The sequence below is a fragment of the Lithobates pipiens genome, unplaced genomic scaffold (assembly GCF_037356315.1).
Source record: "Lithobates pipiens isolate NorthernLeopardFrog02 unplaced genomic scaffold, aLitPip1_a1.2 Scaffold_3, whole genome shotgun sequence".
NCBI lineage: Eukaryota > Metazoa > Chordata > Amphibia > Anura > Ranidae > Lithobates > Lithobates pipiens.
This window is the reverse complement of record NW_027507790.1, coordinates 100,790,328-100,815,408: the sequence shown is the minus strand read 5'-3', so window position 1 is coordinate 100,815,408 and position 25,081 is coordinate 100,790,328. Positions and strand designations below refer to the sequence as shown.

Here is a 25,081-nt window from a genome sequence, read left to right as displayed (position 1 = left end):
CCCCATAACAGACCCCCCCCCCACAAAAAAAAGGTGTAAAAACGATATGCAGGCTCTCGCGCCGTCAGACCATCCCTCTGATCTTATAATCTCCACAGCGTAGGGTTAGCTCAGTCCTCTCCAAATACTCCCGATCAGTAAAATGGCACATAAAAAATAGGCCTGATGTAATCTAGTGTTTGTAAGTGCATCGTATATATATTCTATACGATTAAGTAAAGGTTTTACACTATTTGGAGCCTTCCTATTTTGTATGTGCCATTGTACTGATCGGAGAGCTTTGTTCGGGAATTTTTTATAATATTTTTTGAACTTTACTCGTATATCAATCATTTTTGGACTATAAATTATTTTGATAATCAGTGTTTTTGATTTCTGGTTCAAATTTGTGTTTTCACATGAGGTATTATTTCTATTTTTATTTACTATTATTATGCATTGAGGTAAGGTTGGGCACAATATAAGGTGAGGGGTCCAGGTTTACTCGGTCTTGAGATATTTATGTGAGCGTTATGATCTGATTTTGTTGTCGAATAGAGCACTTAAGATACATTTGTGGTTCACTTGAACATTTATATGAATTTTACAGGTTAGCGCAATTCATTATTTTCTCTGATCCTATTGAACGCCTAGCAGGAGGAAAGAAGCGGAAGCATGGAGGACACAGGAGCCACCGCGTGACCTGCCGCCCGTCCCACAGCTCGTCACTGTGGACTGTTGCCTGACTCGCCACCAAGATGGGGTAAGTGCTGGGCAGACAACGAGTGAGTGAGTGAGTGGGGGGGTTTAAAGTTGTGCTTGTTAAGTGCCAGGGGGGGAGGGGATGTTGTGCTTGTTAGGTGCCAGTTAGGTGCTGTGGGGGGGGGGGGGCTTTACAATGGCTGCAATGGATGGGCACAGTGAGGATGCATATATCTGCCATGTCTGGTTGGTGGGGAGGGGGGTGGGCGAGTACCTGGTTTCTCCCTTCAATATTCTGGGACACGTCATAGGTCTCAGAAGATTGCCCAGCCATGCAAGACGGAGCAGTGCACGCCCGGCTGTGAAGCCACAAGCTGTCACAGCCAGGCACCCACAATTGCAATGCAGGCGCCGTGGAGAGGAGGGGGAGAGAACAGAGGCTTAGAGCAGCCACATCGCTGGACCGTGGGACAGGCGAGTGTCTGTTTATTAAAAGTCAGCAGCTACACTTTTTGTAGCGGCTGACTTTTAAATGGGTGGAACTCCACTTTAACACTTGTAGAGGTTTACTTTTTGATTTCAGTTACAATTAAGATGAATAAAAACATAAAATGCTTATTTTGTTTAAAAATGGCAAAATTTATTCACAGTCAGTTTTGTAAGTGTTGTAATTACGGTTTAAATAATACTATGTTAAAATGCATTAGTCCAGTCATTAGTTCTGTGCTATACGTTTTTCAGAGCTTTGATTTTCAGTGCACACATCAGCGGACAGTGTCATTCTCAGTGTTTTGTGAGAAGCCTGCATATGGGAGAACCACTACAGTCCTTATTTAAATCAATGTCCTGAAAGAATAGCATTCAGCTTATAAAAGAAAGGTTCTTTATCAGACACAGAGTCACAACAAATAGGAGTCCTGTTGATGCTTTGCCAGCAGTTGAATTGTTATTGCAATGGCTTGATGATGCTTGCACATTGCATATTGGCTCATTAAATGGGACATACATGTGTTTTGATCAGATAAAGGCATCATTATGACTGACTGGAACCAACTTCCTTTCCGGGACAGTTCATAATTTTACTACAAAACCTATTTAATCATCTTTTATGGTTGTAAATCAAGTTAGTTATTAAAAAGCAAATGATCAAAATGGTTTCGCCAAGCAACACTGCTGTTTCTGTTAGTTTGTTCAGAAATCTGTATTTTTCAGCTTCAGGGCTCTGCAAATAATACTTTTTTGAATTGAATCAAGCCCATTAATTAATACTGTTTAAACTATTACAGTGCTAATCCAATGCATATCAGTGTTGTTTATCAAAGTTATTTGGCACATACTGTAGGAAATCTAAAATTCTAAAAAGCGAGGCCAGTTTCCCTCATATCTGACGACAACAGGTCATTCTAGTGGTCTTTGTTGCTTCTTATTGTGCGTTAAGACGCAGGATGATCTTCTCTCTGTCTGCAGGCTTGTAGTCAGCAATGCCTAAGAAACGGATGCAAAAAAGGTCAACATTAATTCACACAATCAGCAGCTGATTATTTTACATAAACCATTATTATACAAAACAGAGTAAAATACTGTGGAGCCTTTGCGGGTAACATATTATACGTGTCAGTTTACTAGCGCAAGATATAAAATGATGGAGATTAAGCGACTAGTCACCATGGGCAAACTTACAACTTCTACATACAGTGCCTTGAAAAAAGTATTCATACCCCTTGAACATTTTCCAAATTTTCTCATGTTACAACCAAAAACATAGATGTATTTTATTGGGGTTTTATGTGATAGACCAACACAAAGTAGCACATAAAAGTGAAGATACAGTAAATGTAGTAGTGTTAAAGCCTAGACTTTTTATACATGAATGCATTAAAGAGTAACTCCACTTTTGTTAAGAAAAACATTCCCCTCTAGGTGATCTATGTACATTACAAGGATTTTAACAGACTGTTGCAAGTTCCCATCTTTTGTTATTCTGAAGAAATCCCTGTGTGTGTGTTTGTCTGTGCCCATGTGACAAGTACATCTCATGGGAGTGATTTCAATTTTCAATCAGCTGCAGCAGGGCTCTAATGATCTAGCGAACGCGGCGATACCTCCCATGTGTGGTTTGAACACCGGTTTCAAATGCCGGCGCTACTCACGTATGCGTTGGCTTCTGGGTGTGAGCTCGTTGGGACACGGCTCTTTAATTTTTATTTGTTTTGCGTGAAGTAGTTAATGTAAAAAATGGCCCTGTATTCATATCGCTAAGCCACATTGTATGTGTCCATAGACACACAGCCCTGCTCAGGATCGAGGAGGAGGGAGGAGGACCCCTTTCACACTGGGGCGTTTTTCAGATGCTTTTTGGCTAAAATTAGCACATGAAAAATGGCTCCCCTGCAGTCCCAGTGTGAAAGAAAGAAGTCACATGATTGACGTAACGCGTAGGGAGTGGTTGTGACGCGATACCGGGTGAAGTAAGACTGGCGGAAGACGCCAGGACACCATTTTTCTTTATGCGCTGTTTCATTTCCTAAATATGAGAGTCTGATTTTACTTGTAATTGATTAAAATTGATTGTTTTAATAAATACTACACTATCAGAGCCCTTTTTCTCTCCCTATGTTTTTCTTCTGAGTGGCACTTATCAGTGGAAATCGCCACCTCAGTTACTCTCAGCTAACACAGGGATGAATGGCCCCCTGGTGGCCTAGCATGGATATTTATGATGTTCCAGTCAGCTATTACTGAAGATCCCCTGGTGGTTAAAGATAAAACGGAGGCTGTGTGGTTTGCTTGATGTGCCTGATTTTAAAGATCTGAGGTGAGAGTTCTGGGAGCCCTTAGTTTCCCGTTTTTTTAGAAGCACCTTTACCTGCTGTTTCTCTGAAATACCGCTTGAATACATCTGACGCCATTGAACGAATATTCTGGGATTTATTTATGGACCGTTTTGTGCCTGTTCTTTACTTATTAATATTTTTTAAGCACGTAGCACTTTTATTAGTATTTGGTTTGTGCAGGACCATTTTATATCTATAGCTGTCACTTTGGTATTGTGTGTAATATCATTAGGTCCAGCTGCAATACATTAGCACTTTATTGCACATTTACACGTGCACATTTTTTCGGAAATAGTTGTCAAGTGCATTTTATTTATTCGCACATTTCTGTACTGTTTTCTATGAGGTATATTATTATTACCCTTCCTTTATTCATATATATTTTTCACCTTGAAATAGTAGCGCGAAGGCTCTGTTCACTTTTATACCCTTATTTATTTGATTACAGGCGGCACAATGGTGTAGTGGGTAGCACTCTCGCCTACCAGTAAAAAGGGTCGCTGGTTTGAATTCCAACCACGGCACTACCTGCCTGGAGTTTGCATGTTCTCCCTGTACCTGCGTGGGTTTCCCCCGGGTACTCCGGTTTCCTCCCACACTCCAAAGACAGGCTGGTAGGTTAATTGGCTTCTGTCCAAAATTGACCCTAGTATATGAATGAGGACCTTTGGATTGTGGGCACCTTGAAGGTAGGGACTGATGTGAGTGTACAATGTACAGGGATAGGGGCAATTGTAGACACTCATTCAGGTTGAACTGGATGGATTGGTGTCTTTATTCAACCTTACTATGTAACAATGCTATCATTACTGCTGAACTACACAAGCAAATCTCAGTATTAGCCATAATCAATATACAGTAGTATTATCGTATTGTGAGGAATTCATGTCCACAGGTAATGAAAGAAAAAAAAGGGAGGGGGATGGAATGAGATATACATATTTTAGCTAAGCAAACCCTTGGATTATGCCCATTTTCTTTTTTTATGAATTGGTTACTGTGGAGTTCTCATTCTAGATGAAATTTACTAAAATATGTGTTAGAATGTGTGCATGTGTGTTTATTTGTAACATTTGATCCTCTATATTTTAATGGTAAGGAGTCTAAAGGGTACAAAAGCTTCCCAACACCTGTCCCCAAATCCCACACCATTATCACAGGCACCAATGGTGGGGAAAAGCCAGATTTCAGTAATGAACTGGTACTTAAAAAAAAGGGGCCACTTTCTTTTGGGACCCCTTGACATAAGATGGGTACTACTTTTGATAAATAACTCAACCAGCTTTGTATTATCCAAGTCTCTGTCAAGTTTCTAACTTTTTAATGTACTCATAGCCAATTGCTGTTGATTACTGCAGTTTCTCTTAAAATGACAATTTCTCTTAAAAACATATATTATGGAAAACAAACCCTTTCCAGAAAGCCTACCTTCTGACAAAGAGATATCAGCATTCTTAAGAAGCTGCCAATGGCCTACTACATTGTTGACAGTTGTCAGGTAAGGTCCATACAGGGAACTTTTAGTTTCAAATCTAAAAATGGGCAAAAGGAAAGTTATAAAAATAATATAATCAAATAAACAATGCTGAAAAAAAAAAGCAAATTTACATTACACACAATTTGACAAGCATTTTAGTTTACTGAAGTTAGATAAGTAAAATATGAAGTACAATTGGGTAAGCACAAGGCTGTTAGGGGCTTTTAGTGAAATCTCATCACAGGTACTATATAAAAAGGAAACTTAAGATAGTCACTGGAGGTGTATGGCATTATCTATAGGAAAAGTCAGGGAGATCACTCCACTGGATCCTAGCAGGATGGTGATTGAAGACAGGCAGGTGTCTCACCCGCGATAGTTAACATCTCATTTGAAGCTGTAGGATGGTTTACATTAATATATAAAAAAAAAAAAATAGCCACAAAATACATATACCCAGTGAAGTGAACAGCCTCCGATGATACACAGAGATGAAACAAATCCTCCTACATAGTTTTACATGTACACCTGCTCTCTCCAGCCTTGTATACTGTTTAGAAAGCGCAGCTCCTGTTAGAATGTTCACTTCCCGATTCACCTATGGGTGTGGATTATTTCCATACACTGAGAAAGCCGATTGGAGGAAAGGCACACACCCCCGCTCCACATAGGCAGAGTCTTGTAGAGCTCTGCTGTGAATAGACCAGCTCTCTGCTAATCTATTAGAGCACCCACCCTGACACAAATTCAGCCTGGTTTTATCACAGTTGACAGGGAACTTGTCAAACATTATCAGGCTGATAACAGAAGAACTGAGCAGTAGACAGCCATAGTGCTTTGAAGAGAGATAACAAAACACTGCAGATACATGTGCCCAGCTTAAATTTCACAAATGGGGTTTACATCCACTTTAAGAAAACGTATTGAAATTTATTTAACAATGTTACGTTGACTACTCTTACTGAAGGTTTATGAAAAGACTAATCCTTCAGTTAAACAAAGGCTTCTCTTGTCAGCACCATCTTTTAAGGTTATAAGCAAACCTTACATTGCGTTGCCATGGTATTAGGTACTTCAGCTTGTTAATCCAGAAAGCCAAATACTGACAAATTGTTCAGCTGCAGATCAATACATAAAACATGAGGATATGTAAATGTGGTTCGTCATCCAAACATTAGAATGGAGAAGAATGGTGATCTTGCAATATTCACCGTACGTTTTTTGCAGTATCCCAGCACTGCTAATCTCTTGATTTCCTCTTGAGTTTACAAATCATGCTGCAAAAATACCCCCAAAAATAATCTGTTTAAGCTCCAAAACAAAAAAAAACAAAAACAAAATTTTTTGTCCAGGCATTACTGTAGAGCAGGGGTATTTCATTGTATGGTATTGTAGAGAAGAGGAATTGTCTTTGGCCACATAAAATATACTAACAGTAAGGGTAGCTGATGAGCAGAAAAATTCAGGCAGATCAAAAGTTAACGATCACAATATAGATAATGTAACTGAGAAATAAAATTTTATTTTGTAATTTTTTTTTATTATAAAAGTAAAAAAAGAAAAAAATATAAATAGACGAAAACTAGTGAGATATTTGACATATTTTGATAAACTAAAGCGATCAGATTGTAGTGGACATTCTCAATGAATTCTCAAGGTGCTCATCAGATATTTTGGTTCTAATTTTGCCCTTTGTGTGCTTCATGCTTGAAAATAGTTACAAACAAATATACGTGCTGACAAAAACTGATGACATGACTAAGGCGTGATTGTGAAGAGTGGGATATTTTTCTTTAACCACTTCCCGACCAGCGCACGACGATGTACGTCGACAGAATGGCACGGGCAGGCATATTGGCGTACAGGTACGTCCAATATTCGATGCCGCCCTGCCATCGGGAGCGCGCCGCCGGCGGCGCGCTCCCGCGCTGGTCGGGACCCCCGTGAGTCCGGTCGCGGGACCCGCGGACTCGATCGCCGCGGGCATCCCCGCGATCGTCTCATGGAGCGGCCGAATGGAGGAAATGCTGTGTAAACAAAATTTTTCCATTCTGCCTAGCAACTAGTGACGCTGATCTCTGCTCCATGTGATTGGAGCAGGGATCAGTGTACACTAAATGAAAGCCCAACCCCTCCACAGTTAGTAACACACCCCTAGGAACACTTAACCCCTACACTGCCACCCACTGGTTAACCCTTTCACTGCCAGTGTCATTTACACAGGAATCACTGCATTTATATAGCAGTGATTACTGTATAAATGACAATGGTCCCAAAAATGTGTCAAAAATGTCCGATGGGTCCCCCACAATGTCGCAGTCACAATAAAAATCGCAGATCGCCGCCATTACTAGTAAAAAAAAAAAAAATAATAAAAAATTATTAATAAAAATGCTATAAAACTATCCCTATTTTGTAAACGCTATAACTTTTGCGCAAACCAATCAATAATCGCTTATTGCGATTTTTTTACCAAAAATATGTAGAAGAATACGTATCGGCCTAAACTGAGGGAAAAAAATTTTTTTTTATATATTTTTGGGGGATATTTATTATAACAAAAAGTAAAAAATAATGCGTTTTTTTCAAAAATGTCGCTCTATTTTTGTTTATAGCGCAAAAAATAAAAACCGCAGGGGTGATCAAATACCACCAAAAGAAAGCTCTATTTCTGGGAAAAAAAGGACGTAAATTTTGTTTGGGAGCCACGTCGCATGACCGCCCAATTGTCAGTTAAAGCGACGCAGTGCCGAATCGCAAAAAGTGGTCTGGTCTTTGACCAGCAAATTGGTCCGGTCTGAAAGTGGTTAAGAAGATAAAACTTAAGTCCAGTAAAGAGACACGGTCAAGTTTTTCTTCTGCCACATGTGCTCCTCAAATGTAAATGCATTTTCTCTTTTTTGAAGTAAAGAAGAAAAAAATAAAAATCAACATTTTTAGATAGCAGTATAGTCAGTGTTTATCTGGCGCTCCAGATCTTAGGGGTATAGTCTGTGGCTGTAATAGCTGGATGGTAACATATCCATAGAAAGGAGTATTAAGAGTTAAACAGGAAGGCAGCCATCCTTCACAGTGTGTCTAGAACTCTGCAAGACACGTTAGGAAAAACCAGGGAGGGGAAGCGCTGACCTGAGTGTAGTATTAAAATGATGACTTTAATAGGATAAGATTAAAAAACACTTACAAGATGATAGAAGATGCATGCTCATCAAAGTAAAGTGCAGTCCTGGCATTCCACTTGGCTCTGTGGGTCCCACCGCTGTTCCGAATAGCGGGATTTCTGGAGGTTTAGTATCCATCCTAGAGGGATTCCAGATTGTGATTGCTTTGGCCAAGTTGTCCTGCAATCTTTCCCTTGAGGGGGAGAAGAATAGTAGGGCATCCATCCAAATAGGGAATCACAGTGACTCCCTGAAGACTAAGCATGGCTAAGGCTTCCGCCATCACCTTGGTAAAGATCCAAGGTGAGCCTGAATGGCAAGGCCTTGAACTGCAGATGATGAATTATGCCTTCCATCTTTACCACCAACCTGAGATACTTCTGAGACTGGATTAAGATTGGGATATGCAGGTATGCATCCCTTAAATCTATTGACGCTATGTAGTCAAAGGTTTTAGATTGAGGATAAATCGGAATTTCCCTTTTGGCCTTCTTACCAAGAAAATGTGAAATAAAAAAAATCATTGCCGCTCTTCTGATGGCACTTGGATCACTACACCAGGGATATGCAATTAGCGGACCTCCAGCTGTTGCAGAACTACAAGTCCCATGAGGCATAGCAAGACTGACAGCCACAAGCATGACACCCAGAGGAAGAGGCATGATGGGAGTTGTAGTTTTGCAACAGCTGGAGGTCCGCTAATTGCATATCCCTGCACTACACCCTGCTGCATCAGCTCCTTTAATGCGGACTTCATGGCCTGGGCTTTTACTGGATCCTTAAGGGGACTTGTCACAAGAAATCTTCTGGGGGGGGGTGGGGAGAGAATTCCGAAAAAAAATTTGCGTAGCCTTGAGAAAGAGTAGTCGGTATAAACTGATTTAGGGTGAAGACATTTGGAAACTCTGAAAACTTTCCCTAAGCTGAAGGCACTCTCTGGCAAGAGGCTTTTCAGTCATTTTTAGAAGCATCTGCCTCCTGTATTTTCGCTGATGCATGCAGGCCGCAGCACCCTCATAGTTCTTGGATGTAGGTACTATTGACAGACTCACACAGAAAGAAATACACATCTCTCTACACCATACAGGCAGAGCGTTGGGATGTGGACAGGTCTTGAGCAGAGGAAAACTGATCACTCACCACGTGACATACCTCCAAACTAGATGGTCCTTTCATGCTGGTCTACTGCACTATACAGATTGTTCTTTTTTGCAAGGCTCTGATGAAGAATGAAATTCCCCCGAAACGCATGGGCATGTCTAATTTTCAATTTTTTTTACTTTTAACGTGTATATTTTGTAACCCAGCTTTTATGAAAAACGTAGGAACCTTTTTTTATGGTTTTATATATGCATTTGTTTACTTTGCACTTGAATAAATTGTATTGTCTTGATCCTAGCGGTTGATCATGTGCCTTCCTCCTCTTTCTTTTTTCCCCACTCAGGGAAAATCCGATTTGATGTTATGCCTGACCACTGCGGAAAGAAATTTTGCAGCCTTTCGCCCACCTGCAGTTTCGAGTCATTGGGATTTTTTTGCCTTGTGCAGCGTAGGAGGATGGAAAAGGATTTCGCCTTTGCCTTTAGCTTTTTGTGCAGACCAATTGTTCTTCCTCCCCTGGGACTTGTCCTGATCCTGAGCTCTTCGAGGTAGAAAAAAAAAAAAACGCTTCAAGGGTTGTTTCTTTTTTACCGGGAAGGATTTCTTCCTATTGGCAGTCCTGTCTAGAATGGCATCTAGATCAGGGCCAAAGAGGAGGTCACCTGAAAAAGGGAATCCCACAGAGTTTACTCTTCGTTGCTGCATCACCTGGCCAAGTCTTAAGCCATAATGCTCTTCTTGCTGAATTTGTTAAGGCTGCTAATCTAGCCGACATTCTAATTGCTTGGCTGAAGCATTTTGTCAGGGCTGGGCTCAGCCCTTCCTTCTGAGCTGGCCGCTCAGCTTCCGGTTAATTGCCAGCTCTCATCTCTCTACAGTGACTCACCTGTTGATGATTTCCTGCTTGTCAGTCCTGCTTACTTAAGCTGTCCAGCTCAGATGATCTATGCCTTCGCCTGGTCAACATCAGAGACCTTCTCCTGCATTCCAAGTTAAAGACTTGCTTGGCTGACGTTCCTTCTGGCTCCAGATCCTGCTTGCTGTTCCAATATGCTTATTGATGGCTTCCTGACTTTCTGGCTTGTTCGACTGTTTTCGTTTACCGAACTTTGGCTATATTTTGACTACGTTTGTTCGATTTACTTTTACTATTAAAACAAGTGCAATTTAACTGTACTTCTGTCTAGGTCTGATTCATGGTTTCTGACACATACGCTATATAGCCTTCCACAGAGGACAAGGAAGAAAAGAAATCCAAAATTTCCTGTTTGAGTGAATCCACTACTACATGAGCTTTTAACTGGTTAACCCAATATTCCTGGTTCCTGGCTACGAATGTTGTGTCCATAGTTGGCTTTAAATTGCTCATGACCGATTGGCTCTCTTGCTCAAGAGATCTTGGCATATGCTTATCCATTGGATCCCTTAGGACCCCCATGTCTTCAAAGGCCAGGTTGGTGGATCTAGAGACCTGGGAGAAGGCAGCAATCAGCCTAGGGGTCTTTCCATACTGCAGAGGGGTCATCCTTAAAAACGGAAAACATCTCGTGGGCTCTTGAGAAAAGTGTTTTTCTCTGGTTCCTGAAATTTTTTTCTTTATGGCGTCCGAAATGACAGAATGAACCAGAAATGTCTGAACTTTAGGCTCACTTAGATCCACGTACATGTGGTCGTGTAGTGTTAGTTCCTTTTTTTTTCTTCACTTAGGCCAAGGGTAACATGTATGGCTCTAAGAAGCCCATCAACTTCTTCCAGGGATAATTTAAACTTAAACTTAGAAGGGGCTTCTTCCGCCCCCTCACCATCCTCCTCTTCTGAACCGAACAATCATTGGAAGGAACGGGCGATTGACCCCTGGTAGAAGGACCTTCCAAAAAAGATTCTCTGGGACAGAAAGAAAAACCTGGGAAGACTTGGATGTGGAAGGCTGACTAGGCGCCAAGTTAACCAACGAGTCACAGAATGATTAAATCGTGGCATACAGCTCTTTTTTTTACTGGGGCAATCAAGTCATCACAGATGGAAGCAGATTCCTCTTTGACTAAAGAAGCAATGCAAGTGCTGCATAAGGCTTTCTTCCAATTCTCCCTCAGTTTAGCTTTGCATGAGGGACATTGATTTTTGCCTGAATCTGAGTTATTGGCTAAGACCCAGTCTCCACCTGTGGACCACCCCAAGGTGCACTTTAAGAAAAGGTAGAAACACCCTAAAGTGGCCAGACAGGCCCCCCGACACCGGGGGGGGGGGGGGGGGAGTAAAGGATCGGGCAGATTTCAGCTGCCCCCTACCTGGGCCTTGATGGCACCTGTGCCTGTCCCCACCATTGCAAAGCCAGGCCTGGCCCATCCTCCACAGCGCTTCACTTGTGGCTTTACACTCCGCTTCTGGATTCCCATAGTGCCACTGCACCGGACCGGAAACGGAAATAGGTGCCAGAACCAACCCTGCCTCCTCCCCTTGTGCCCAGCCAACCTGCCCTTTAGAGATGTCACTTCTGGCGCGGCTGACTCTTCTGGGCCACTGCAAAATGGAGGTGTGCATGCTCAGCTGGAGCAGAGTGGACTGGCCGGGCCGTACCGCTGCAAAAGCATGGATGAACTAAGGTCCTTGGAGAAAACAAAAGGAAAAAATGGTGAGGAAACCCTGTCTCTCAGGAGCACCCAAGTCTCAGCACCCCCACCCCACACAGATGTTCCCTCCGGGCCAGAGGAAACAAAAACTGATGGGTGGTAAGGAGGTGCCTCCCTTTAAAGATCTGGCGGAAGGATTCACAATCTCTCAGGTGCTGTCCTGAAGACGCCTTGGGAAAAAATACATAAATACCAGTGTTTGGATATATCAATATGTATTAACCACATAATGTTATCACAATATAATACTTTTTTAAATGATGATCTTTTAAAGAGAAAGATCAGAGGAGAATATCCAGCCAGAAGTACACAAGTGCCTAATAAAAAAACAAAAAAACAAACACACCTCACTTCGTGAGCCTAATGGCATCTACTCATGCACAGCACATTGGACTTTGAAGACCATGTGCCAGTGCAGCAAAAATCCACTCCTGTTTGCCAAGAAGAGAAAAATTGGTGTACATGGCTCAGATTGCCATACTGAACATATTGTCTGGTTGGACTTTCGATTACAACATACATATGGTCGCTAGAACGTGGCATTTGCAGCATAAAATTGTTGGTAAAAAAAAAAAAACCACAAACAAACCAGATGCTATGGAATTATTAAAAAAGGAAAAAACATGACAAAAAAAAAAAAAAAAAAAAAACAAACTCAATCAAATTTAGCATAAGTCACAAGGGATATAAATCCACTGGGTGCCCCAAGTGCCTTTTTGAACCCAAAGATTAGCTTGCTAAAGTATCAGTGACATCACACTAAACTACCACATAGGATCTGGAAGAAATACACACACACACACACACACACACACACACACACACACACATTAAAAGGTAGAATAGACAAGTCGCTTGTATTTAGACAGTATTTGCTTATCCCAGAATTCAGGCTTAAAAAAAAAAAAAAAAAAAAAAAAAAAAAGGGACAAAACCCCTTAGAATCATAAAAAAATAGTGCATATGTTGAAATTAGGTCATAATTGAGAGCTTACGAAAAATTTGAATGCTCCTGTGCAGCGTTGAGGACATCCAGAAGTGATGATTGTGAAGGGACCTCAATGACTTCTTCGAAATTATGACCTTCCACTACTAGTCGGACATGAATTGGCTTAACAGCAATGGCAACTTCATCAAGCGCAGGAAGAGGGGTAGGGATCGACAGCGGCTTATCTAAAGGAAAGAACAGGTTTACAAACAATATATATTGTTACAGATATTATAAATGAATATTAAGGCCAAGGGAAAGAGTGGGCATAGACAGCACAACAATTACTGGCAACAGTCACGATTTTAACAATTGGCGACAATTAATCAGGACTTTTCTAATAACCCCCACAGCTCAATGTAAAATCTAGCATTGCTGGCAAAAATAAAAATAAAACACAACACCAAAGACCCATGCATGCTGGGTCAGTAACGTCAAAGCTTTTCTCTTTTTTTTGGGGTCGGTGGTGGTGGCAGGCATCATGATTGACAATGGACCTGCACTGGGGCACAGTTTTTATTTTTAATAAAAGGAATTGTCAAAAAACTGTTTTTATTTCTTAACACTTTTTTGGTGAATGGGTACCCCGTACTCATTCACATGGGGGGGGGGCAGGATCTGGGTCCCCCCCCCCTTCTTAAAGGGGGCTTCAAGATTCCGATAAGCCCCCTGCCTGCAGATCCCCACAACCACAGTCCAGTAGTGTGGGGAAGAAGATCTTGTCCCCAAACCACCAGTCCCCCCTCATATGTTGAGAGCATGTTGCCTGGTATGGTTCAGGAGGGGCGCTCGCTCTTTCCTTTCCTGACCTGCTAGGCTCCATGATAAGATAAGGGTCCAGTATGGCTTTGGCATGGGGTTCCCCTCAAAATCCATACCAGACCCAAAGGGCCTGCTACGGATTGGGGGGTCCCCAGACTGTTTTTTGGGGGTTTTTTTGTATTATTTTATTGCCGGCAATGCTTGTTTTTACATTCAGCAGTCAGCAGGGAAGCCCACTGATGACTCATTGGTTAAGGATGCGACGGACGGCTTCCTGGCCAGCACCTTAACAAGTAGGCATTTGTGGTGTGGCATTAACAAGCCAAAAGTGCTTGTCAAATACACCGTAAACATGCATAGGGCATTTGGGGGAGAATTTTTAATGCTCATTAAACTCTTCTCAACCACACCTATTAACATGCATTAACGCTATAGGCGTGTTTCATAATCGTCAGTATTTTGAGCAAGTGTGAATGAACACTTACAGACCTACAGCTCCCCAATTAGCAGTGCTTTCTTTCCTACAGCTAATATGAAAGCTGTAGGTCTTACATAAAGCACAGGGGTCCTCTTCAGCATACTGCAAGGAATTTACTTTTCTGCTGGGACTGGTTTATGGAAATAAAAAAAGGGACAATAAACTGTTACGCTGAACCTTTTTTTTTTTTTTTTTTTTTTTTTATATCATTTGGACAAAAGCTTAAAATGGGGTTAAACTTACATATTCACAGGAAGTTATGCAACACTGTATTGGTTTTAGTGTTTGAAAGTGAAACTCCCATTTAGGCATCTAAATTTTAAATAAAACATTAAACAATTTGCAAATTTTATATGACTTTTTAAATTCAACCCTGGGTCACTCACGTACTTGTGGATGCGTCACACTTTATATTTGCCAGATTTAGGTAGGTCTTCTGGTAGAACACTGGTAATAACTGGGACATCATCATTGGATTGGAGAACTTCCCTTGGACCACTGCTTCCAGTAAGGCTCTTATTGCTTTGGAAGAAGGTTCTCTGCCGCTTTGACCACCAAGTGCTAAGAGGAACTTGGAAAGAACAATTTTACTGATGTTACCAAGTTCTTAAAAAAGCAAAAACAAAAAAACAAACAAAAAACAAAACAAAAACAAAAACAAAAAAAAAACCCGTCTTCAGTGTTTTGCATGGGGCTTTCTACTGCGGAATGGGGCACTGCTTTCTTCAATGTATTGTGTCGGTGCATATACCCCTTCGCAAACATTTGTTATTTGTCATTGATTTATCTGACTATATGGAAATCCCAGGCTTATGTCTAAGCATAGGATAAGTTAAAAAAATAAAATTTATTATATATATATATATATATATATATATATATATATATATATATATATATATATATATATATATATATATATATATATATATATATATATATATATATATATATAAAATAAATGCAAATTTATTTATTTTTAACTTGCAAAAAAAAGCACATTTGTTATTTTTTGTATTGGGAGCCTGTAAAGCATAGCACTAGTGATCAGCATATCGCTGATGCCATGCGGGTCTCCTGCAGATCTATCAGTGTATCAGCTTGCTCGTACCTTGTATGAGCAACCCGATACATTTGGACAGGAAGACTCAATGAACTACCACAGAGTTCACAGCACCGTAGTAGTTGACTGAAAATTACAAGCCGACAGCCGCAAAGGCTGCCGAACCTTGTAGTTTTCCATTAGCAGAGGACTGTGAATGAGTTGCATGGCCAGTGGGCAGATCCCTCACACAGCTTTTATTTATTTTTATATATATATATATATATATATATATATATTATATATTATATATATATATATATATTATATATTATATATATATATATATATATATATATATATATATATATATATATATATAACCAAACACAAAAATTTACTTTTTTTAACCACTTCAATACTGTCCACCTTTACCGCCTTCTTTGAATAAGAATTGCAGTGTCATGCAGCACTTTACCAATATGATTATATATATATATATATATATATATATATATATATATATATATATATATATATATTTTTTTTTTTTTTTTTTTAAATAGACAGAGCTTTCTTTTGGTGGTATTTAATCACCACTTTTTTTTTTCTAAACAAGTGAAAAAATACCAAAAAGACTTTGTTTCTATCCAAAGGACAAAGTGATCATAAAACGAGAGCGCTGTCCTGTAGCCATCTATTGGCTATAACGCTATAACGCTGCAAGCGGACAGTTTGGTGTGTTGTGAACCAACAGAGGATATGGAAACAGAAGGAGAGAGCAGAGTGATGGCCCCATCAGAATACAGCTTTTCCTTCACTATCCAATTACTGGGTGCATGTGGGAAGGTGACCTAGCTGCCTTGCTTAACCAGAATAGGAAAAAAAAAAAAAAAAAAAAAAAGTCAAGTCACCTGTGCAGTCTGGCAGGGCTGTGCAAATGTTAGGACTGCATGGACAGAAAAAGAAATCCCTTCACAGATAAAAACAGCCACCATTTAAAAGGATTTTTGACTTGCCATTAAAATGTTTCCTGGAGAAACCGTAAACAGTGGGCTCTCTCCTACTTTACCTGAGCTCAACCACTCAAGCAATCAAAACAACTTGCAGTAGCCGCTATTTAGCTTTGATAGAGCAGTGCTACGCTGTTTGAACGGCCTGGAGCAGCTGATAAAAAGGTGCATTAGTGTATTATTCAGCTCATCCAGAAAAAACAGCTGAATGGAGGGGGATGAGAGACCAATGGTTTTTGTGGCGAGCCCCCCCCCCCCCCCCAAACAACTGGATCACTAATGGGAGGGCATGCAACATTTAAAACAGGAGGAGTAATGCTGGTATGTGCAATTTACAGGATATGGACTTTCCTGGTGGGGGGAGTTTTGAAAAATCTTTTGGAAATCACTGGCCATGGGACAGAAAGTCTGTATAAGCCACAACTTCCCATGGGGCGCCTGCCAGGAGCCTGATTAAGTACCATTATTTGGTGCGATTTGAATCACCAGGGTACCCTCAATCACCATCCTGCAACGTAGGTGAGGGAGACTCTGGAGGGGTGTAAAGGCATAGATCAGCCTAAACTGATACCATGGAGTCAGAATGTCCACTGCAAATGCTCCATGTCACAGAACCTGGCGATAAACCAGGCCAGTTTATTTTTGAAGGAGTTCAAGGTCTTCTGTTCCCCATTTGTGGCAAAGTGCTTGAAAATTGCATGCAAAAAGGGCTCATTCTTCTGGTTCCAGATGCCGACAACTGAGAAAGTCCACCTGACAGTTTGATGCCTGGGATAACAGACAGGGCCAAGATGTGAAGTTCTGCCCATGAGGGAATCAAGGCTACATTTATAGCAGTGGGGCTCCTAGTTCATTCTTGATAACTGATGTAGGCCACAGCTTTCTCTGACAACTATGTCGCCTGCACCAAGAGGGTGTACAGGACCGCACCCCAGCCTGACAGGTTGTAACTGAAAATTTTCCAGGATTGAAGAGGAATAGATTTCCCTAATTCCAGCCCTAGAGGGGTACTCCCAATCCTCTGCAGTAGTGGGGTGGGAGGAGGGGTGCCTCATTGCAAGCACCCATAGGCCACAATACAGGGGTATGGAGCATCACTGCTAATATTGTGCCCATGAGACCAGGGCATGTGCACTAGTCAGCATCCAAAGTCTAAAAGGGTACAGACAGGCACTGGACTGCACTGGTGCAGAAACTTCCATTGACCTGACACTGCAAAAAGGCATAGTATGTGCCAAAGGCTGCCCAGGCACCATTGCACCCAGCCACAGTAGAGTGCCACTCTAAAATTTAGAACAGGTGAAATCGTGCCATTGCAAGTGCTCTTCAATACTATATGGTTCCATACTGCACTCCACAGAGGAACAACAGTGGAAAATACCCCTAAGGGAACAAACAATTATGGCACCTTGAAATGAATGTTTAAAAGGGCTCCTGCCCTGTACTCACCAACCAGCTGCAGGAATAAAGGGGATTTACCCCCTCCTAGTTACGCCCACCACAATGGGCATACCCTCAAGGGATTATCGCAGTGGTTATGGTGTAACCAATCATCGTTAGAAGAATCCTCATGGAGAAAAAAATAAATAAAAAATACATAGAAAGATGGGGAAAAAAAAACAAAACAACTCCATACAAGAAGGTAAGCTTCTTTCAGCAGACAAAAGAGGTCCATCCCCTAAGGATGCTAGAGAGAAAAAAATAAAAACCTGAGGCCAGCTCTGAGTGGAAAGTATATATGCGGGGAGGGGGGGGGGGAGGGGGCCGGGGGAATTGGGGACTTCCCAGCAGCTGTTTTTTGTCAGTGTCCAATCACTTGAAGGTAGCTGCATGTGACCCAGTTGTAAGGATTTCAGGAAGCTAAAATTAAGAATGAAATTGTGTCTGTGTATTTCGCAGTTTGTCTGGAGTTCAGCTTTAAAACCTTGTAACTGCTTCGAGAACTTACTGCTAAAACTACACGAGCTCTATGTATTCCATATAATCATGTCCGGAATGTAAAAATTTTTAATGTTGAGCATTATAATAGATAAAAAGATATACAGTATGACCGAAACAATTTTTCAAGTAATCTGGATGGCAAGCTGTGAGAGCGAAACAATCTCTGCAGGCTTACCTGTACAGCAAGAGGTGTGCTATAGATGTTTCCTAATTGCCCATCAGTGCCCTGTGAGGTCAAAATTTTGTCTTTAATACTTTTTATAGCCTTCTTCATGTAGACGACCTCTTCACGAGGATACTTATTAGAATTTTTTAAACATAGGAGTGCTAAACCAGCCATGGCTTCGGTGTCTGTAATGGTAGAACATAAGGAGGCATATTACCATACAAATCAGATGCTGGGGAAAAAAAAAAAAAAAAAAGTTGCTTCTTTTTGACCATAACGGTCGATCAGTTTCTCCTTTTTAGTCCAGGCCTCATTTACATGGGGAATATCAATGTATCCACCCGTGCGGGGTCAGTGTTTACCCATACAGGTATATGTACACAGTTCAGTGCATCCCATGTAGGCAGTCCCATACAAGACACTTGGGACTCAGCAGCTGCACATATACAGCCACTGCCCCCAATTTAACATCTGTGTGGGTGCATGGCCCAGAATGCATACATACATCTGTGCAGCCACTGCGTCCCAGTTGACATAAATGGGACTGCCTGCACAGAGATGCATGCAACACTTGTGCATCCCTATGTAGGTAAATACGGCCCACACATGGATGTGCCCATTGATATGTCCCATATGAACAAGGGCAAAAAAACAAACAAACACACAGCTGTATATGAAGTAGGAAGGTCAGAATCCAAACTGTTATGAGCTGGAAGAGTTTTTTTTTCTAACATAAGAGCAACTCAACAAGTCATTTGTATGCAGCTTAGAATTTACTAGCAATAACTACTTAATTTAAATACAATATACACAATTTTGTATGGATATCAGTGGGTTGAATCACATGGTAGCTTCTTGTGACCTTACACTGCATTGGTGACACGCTCCCCACCCAAACACTTTGTGTCTCTGTCCTCAATAATACTTTGCTGTAGCTGGACTCTAATAGTTTATTCTCTCTAATGGAAGATCTATTAGGGCACTGTGGCTGTTGGGCAAGACTTGGAAGTATGGACTTTCCTATCCACATATAAGAAGGCAGCATGCGATTTAAAATAGAACTGTAGGCACACCTTTACAAAATGCAAACTAAAAGCAGCAATGTAATGCAAAGTTAGGATCTGTCCATATAACAAATCAAGAATAATGTGACTACTATATAAACAGTGTTCTAATCCAGTGGTTCTCAACCCTGTCCCCAAGTACCCCCAATAGGCAATGTTTGCAGGTTTTCCTTTATCTTGCACAGGTGCTTTAAATCAGAGTCAGAGTCAATAACTTGGTATTTTGGACAGCTATTATAGCCAACAGAAATTTCCACAACATAACCTATTGGGAGTACTTTAGGACAGGGTTGAGAACCACTGCTCTAATCCATGGCTGTCATTCCCTCCAGTTAACTGACCACTCTACCGCCCTCCCCCAGAATACTTTGTGGTTACAGTTTGCATCCTCTCTAGCCATTAGGACTACAGCGTGATGTGGCGCTATCCACTGTCATGCAATTAAGATGGTCAGCAAAGGCACACCCTCTTTCTAGCTGAGTGACTGTTACTTCCCTAATCTCGCCTGTCACACAATGCCTACCAGGAGGAAATGCCACAAAAAATGATGGGAAATGTAGTCACTTAAAAGGTTTTGAGAGCGCAGGTTGGAATGCAGATTGAACCTGTCCATCAAACCCTTTGCCCATTGTCTCCTCCAGTTTCAATGTAGAGGTAGGGAAAATGTGTTTTTTTTTTTTGTTTTTTTAAATATATCAAAAGGGCAGCACATTTAAGAAATTACATTAATTTAGCATAGCAGAGCTGATGCTTATATCACCTATACAGCTCATAGAAAGACTTCAGTTGTACTTTAACTTGCCAGTAACTAACAAACAATTTTTAATACAGCATTGGTAAAATTGACCTTTCAAGTAAACCTGTATACTCCCAACAATCTCTGACACATAGGGGTTGATTTACTAAACTGGTACAAAATCTGTGTGCAAAATCTGGTACAATAAATAAACCAATCAGCTTCCAGGTTTTTTTTTTTGTCAAAGCTTAAAATTGAACAAGCTGAAGTTAGAAGCAAATTGGCTACCATGCACAGCTGCACTGGTTTTTGCACTCTTCACTCTTAGTAAATCAAACCCGTAGAGCCCAAGGGCAGCAATACAGTGGTGTGTTTTACAAGTTTGCTTTGCTAGCAGGTTATCCTGGGATTTGATATTTCAGGAGAATGGCCATAGATGACCATTTATTTATTTATTTATTTTTTTTATTTAACCCACCACACCATGTGAAGCATTTGCTCCCAACAATAATGACTCCGTTTAGTCTAATCTAATTTTATAATAAATAAATAGATGAATATTTGACTTTACAACAAATCCATCACAACCCAGAACAATTCACATGCTTCAAACCTAAATACACAGAGGTTACCTTCTGTTAAAGTTGCACATGAAAATGATCACTAGATCAAGAAATACAGGCAGCTAACCCTACACAATAGTGTCCCCTTTTCCAATAAAAGGATTCTTGGACCTGTCCCTTCTTACCTCCCAATAGGTCATTACATATGTCTGCCTTTGGTTTGTAATGTTAAGATAAAGTAGAACTGAAAGGCAAACTTTTTTTTTCCTCTCTCATTTTAGAGTAAGGGAGGATTGTAACCCCTGTCAGATTTTTTTAACCATCTGTCTCCCATTGTGGAAATGTACCTTCACTTTCTGATCCAAAAAGGCAAAAATAAAGTGAGAGGAAATCTCTGCAAATCAGGTGAATCCCTTTTCAATGATAATAGCATACAGAACAAATAGAAAAGTTGAAGCTCCCCAATGTTGGTACACACAGCAATAAAAACCCAATAGTTTCTCTAATACCTCTCCACTCTATCCAGAGAAGGAGAAGATGGTTTTGCCTTTAGTTTTACTTTAAAGGGTTTTTATTTTAGAATGTATTAGGCGAGTGCTGTTTCTGTGCTGAGCCATGTTTGCTAAAATCATAACATAATGCACAAGAAGTTAACTAAATCACCAGTTTCCTTCATGATGTATTCTATTTAAAACCTTTTGGGTCTTACCAACAGTTCACGTTTTGTGGATGTCCACACGCACAACATACTGGAGACAATAAATGTGGATATATAGGGACATCTACAGAACATACACTGATAGCAGGGGTTGAGGACTGGTTTGGGAGAATTCTGTGCTAGTGAAGTCAAATCAGAAACCTATTTTCATACATTCTACATGGTCCCTGTATCTTACCTATTGAGATGGTTTTTCCATGGATAAACTGATTCCTTTCTTCAGCGTAGGTGATCTTGTTTATAAAATGTTTATCGATTAACTTATCATTAACACACAATGCCAGAATACCAAGGCTGTATTGATAATAGCTGGTTAATGGTTTACCATATAGCGCTGTTAAGTGGAAACAGAAAGAAATTACATTTACCACAAGTACAGAGTTAGCAACATGAGCATTTGAAACTATCAAAATTACAGTAAAGTAGGCAAAGTAGTTTTGATTAGAGTGGTGTGGGATTAGAACCTCTGATTCCTGTGTTCCCACTGAGGGAGTACTCCGTGCTAGAAGGATAGCGAGGAATAATCCAAAATTTATAGTGGTCATCTGAACAGGAATAGATGGGAAATATTTCGGTGAGTATACGTGTCCTGGTGACAACTATGAACAGATCTCCTATCACTTACTTGTGTGTACAAAATAGTAAGTGAATGAAGGTCTTCCAAATGGAACAAGAAAAGAATCAGGCGACACATTCCATCCAAAATGGCAAAAAATGACTTTCAATATACTTTAAATAGGAAAACCACACCAAAAATAGGGGAACTATTTAAAATGTACTGTGTGTGTGTAAATATATATAAGTTTACATTGTTCACTGCTTGGTTCTGGCATAATCTGAGAAAGGTATTTAATATACTGATATGTAATTCTCAGTACTTTGGTTTTCAGCACAAAAAAATACTTATTTTGGGTAGTGAAAAGTGTCCCTCATGACCTGACCCCTTGACAAAACCCAGTCCTTAGACTGACCCCAATACCCAATTATTCCCTTACTTGAACTCCTCTAAAGCCCAACCACCCCCGTCCCCTTCCTAAAATTTAACCTACCCCCGTTACTTAATGTAACCCTGATACTTAACTCGACTCTCTAAAACTTGTCACTAAACCCACATCATACAAAAACCCTCTATAAATGCTGGATTGTATATGCTGTTCACATTCAGTCACTTTAAGATTTGTTTTCTGTATTCTGCAAAAAAATATGGTTGATCCTGCTGCTCTCCATCGCCCCTTTCTGTTCATGTCCCCAATTCAGCTAGAGATGTTAAAGCTGTGTTGGCAACTCTGTGAATGCTAAGTTTTTATCGAGTTTCTATGCTGAGCATTTTCTCTTTATAGTACAGTCATTGCTAAATGGATTGATGTCACTGACAATGTTTTTTATATAGTGGACTATAAAATTATTTTTATGTATTCTTTTTTGGATGTCTATCACGAATATCTCACTGTATTGTATATGGTATCACTGAGGTGGAGGTGGCGACATTGACTTCCTTCGCTAGTCCTGTCTACCTGGAGCCACGTTCAAAATGAACGGACTTTACTCCGTATGTGGGCAAGTCTGTTCATTTCAAAAGTCCAGCAGACTAGCACACAGACGATTTTGAGTCAAGACTTCTTTCAAAGTCTGCTGGAGCCCACACACGGGCAGATTGTCCGCTGGATAGTCTGATCGTGTGTACGCAGCATTACTCTGCTCTGTGTGAAGCTTTTGCACAGAGCAGCAATGGTCCTCCAGTTCTGCACTCCTGGCTCCTCCTCCCCACCCCACTGAGTGTCCTTAAAGTGATTGTAAAGTCTCTCATTTTTACAACCACTGTAAACAGCTGTCAGAATGCAACAGCCTGATAGGTGGGATTCATCCATATGCACTGGTAAGCACAGGTGGAGGAATCGGTTACATAATTTTCCTTCAGCCTGCAGGCTAAACAAAAAAATTATCTAAAAATGTATGATCAGCTTAACAGGTTTGATCTCTACCCTGCTTGAATAACTGCTTAGATAACAGGATTCACCACACAGAGTCTGGGTTCTTTTCAATGTCAATTTGTCCCATAAGATTTTTACAGTACAGCAAACAATACTAACCCATACTACCCAGAACTGAAAAAACGAATTCTGTAGTATCCTTTATACATGATAGAGAAGGCTAGAGAGGTCTGAGCCTAGTCATTACCTAAACTTTCCTTTTCTTTGAGGAGATGATGTTTCAGACATGTGATTAGCTTGATTCTATGAGTGATATCACAGGAAGCCTTCTGAGCCATCAAGTGAAGAGCGATTAGTCCCGTCTTTGGCTCAACATCCTTGGTATTTAAGCTGCTACAAAGACAAATATTGTTCTCAGTTAATTTTTTTTATCAGAAAAACACAGATACAAGAAAAAAAAAAAAAAAAAAAGCTCACCACTTTTCAATGAAATGGTGAAAGTACAAGTTAGCAAGTCACAATTTGGATTTAGCTGCAAAAGCACACAATGGTTTGAATCATGCATCCATAAATCATAAAACATGGTGTAGAATAATTACTCCGTGTTACCTGCTGCAAAGATCCTCAGGCTTTAGTTTTTGAACGTATTCATTCTCCTTTTCCAGATTGTGCTCGTCAGAAAGACGAAGTCCAATATACACACTGGGATTTGCCTCTTTATCATGTGTTACCATCAAAAGTTTTTGATTTATTTCTCTAACCAAATGTTTTTGGTTTTCTGGTATTTCTTTATAGAAAAATTAAGAGGAAAAAAAAAAAAAAAAGTCAGGTCAAGAACCAGTGCAAATTACTAAAACCTCATTCACAAAGAACATATCTACAAGTTAATTGACATTGTTAGGCAGCCTAAAGAGATCCAGTTAGCTTGCCCATTCAGGAAAAAGTGACAATGTTTGTTTACAGCTTATCAGTTTACCTTATTGCATTCCCTGAATTAAGATAAAAAAAACTCCCCACTAACTGTTCTCCACTAACTGAGTCAAGCTGATGGAGACACGTGGTTGCTTTTTGCTGCTGCTTTCTCAAAATGACTTTGGAAGTCATGTGTCGGGACAGGTAGAAAATAGACCACTGGCACAGGAGAAAACACAGGCCTTATGAATGTGAGAGTGTGGGGCTCTGAAGTGTAGTGTAATGCGGTCAGAGTGTGGTCTACCCACACAAAGTTAAAGCTGAACTCCAACTTTTTCACTAGAACTGAATGGAATTGTCAGTCCCAGCATAGATCTGTACCACGATACCATGTTGCTCTGTTGTCTGCAGATACCCTGATATTCTGGGTTTAGTTGTGGCTTTGTACCATGTGACACTCTGTATATCCTGCTGATAGACTGTCTATTCCACAGCCACTTCCTGCAGTGGCTAGAGTCCAACACTCCCCTTTGTAGTCTTTCAGACTCTGCAAATGATGTAATGTCCTTCACAGCTCTGATGGTGGGTTGAATACGTTCCAATTAGCATTCAACCCCACTCAGTCATACCTACAGGAAGAGTCCTAACCTCCCAATTTCTGCCTTACAAATCACAGAATTATTCAAGAAGGAAACACCCTTATACAGAGCCCGTTCTGAAATCTAGCTGTGCTATTGCTGGGCAGGATTGAATAAATCACAATTAGAATTCAATCCTCCCCAGTTAAATATGCCGACCAGTGTGAACGGGGAGAGTCCCACCCCTTAGATCCCACCTCCCTGAGCACTGCGCTTTGTGAAGAGATTCATTTGCTTATGAAGGA

At 40.5% G+C, this 25,081-nt stretch overlaps 1 protein-coding gene across 3 annotated transcripts in view; it reads right to left on the bottom strand.

Annotated features, from left to right (window-relative positions):
- Window positions 1-1,296: 1,296 nt before the first annotated feature.
- Window positions 1,297-25,081, bottom strand: part of TCN2 (transcobalamin 2) — a 37,178-nt gene continuing 13,393 nt past the window's right edge. For all 3 annotated transcript variants that reach the window (XM_077462087.1, XM_077462088.1, XM_077462089.1), the window contains 8 exons: window positions 23,896-24,073; window positions 23,534-23,679; window positions 21,534-21,689; window positions 18,284-18,459; window positions 14,503-14,683; window positions 12,880-13,057; window positions 4,944-5,047; window positions 1,297-2,166 (listed from right to left, as the gene is read on the bottom strand). In XM_077462087.1, the coding sequence (XP_077318213.1) occupies window positions 2,105-2,166; window positions 4,944-5,047; window positions 12,880-13,057; window positions 14,503-14,683; window positions 18,284-18,459; window positions 21,534-21,689; window positions 23,534-23,679; window positions 23,896-24,073 (1,181 nt within the window). In that variant the 3' untranslated portion in view covers window positions 1,297-2,104. The remainder of the gene's footprint in view (window positions 2,167-4,943; window positions 5,048-12,879; window positions 13,058-14,502; window positions 14,684-18,283; window positions 18,460-21,533; window positions 21,690-23,533; window positions 23,680-23,895; window positions 24,074-25,081) is intronic.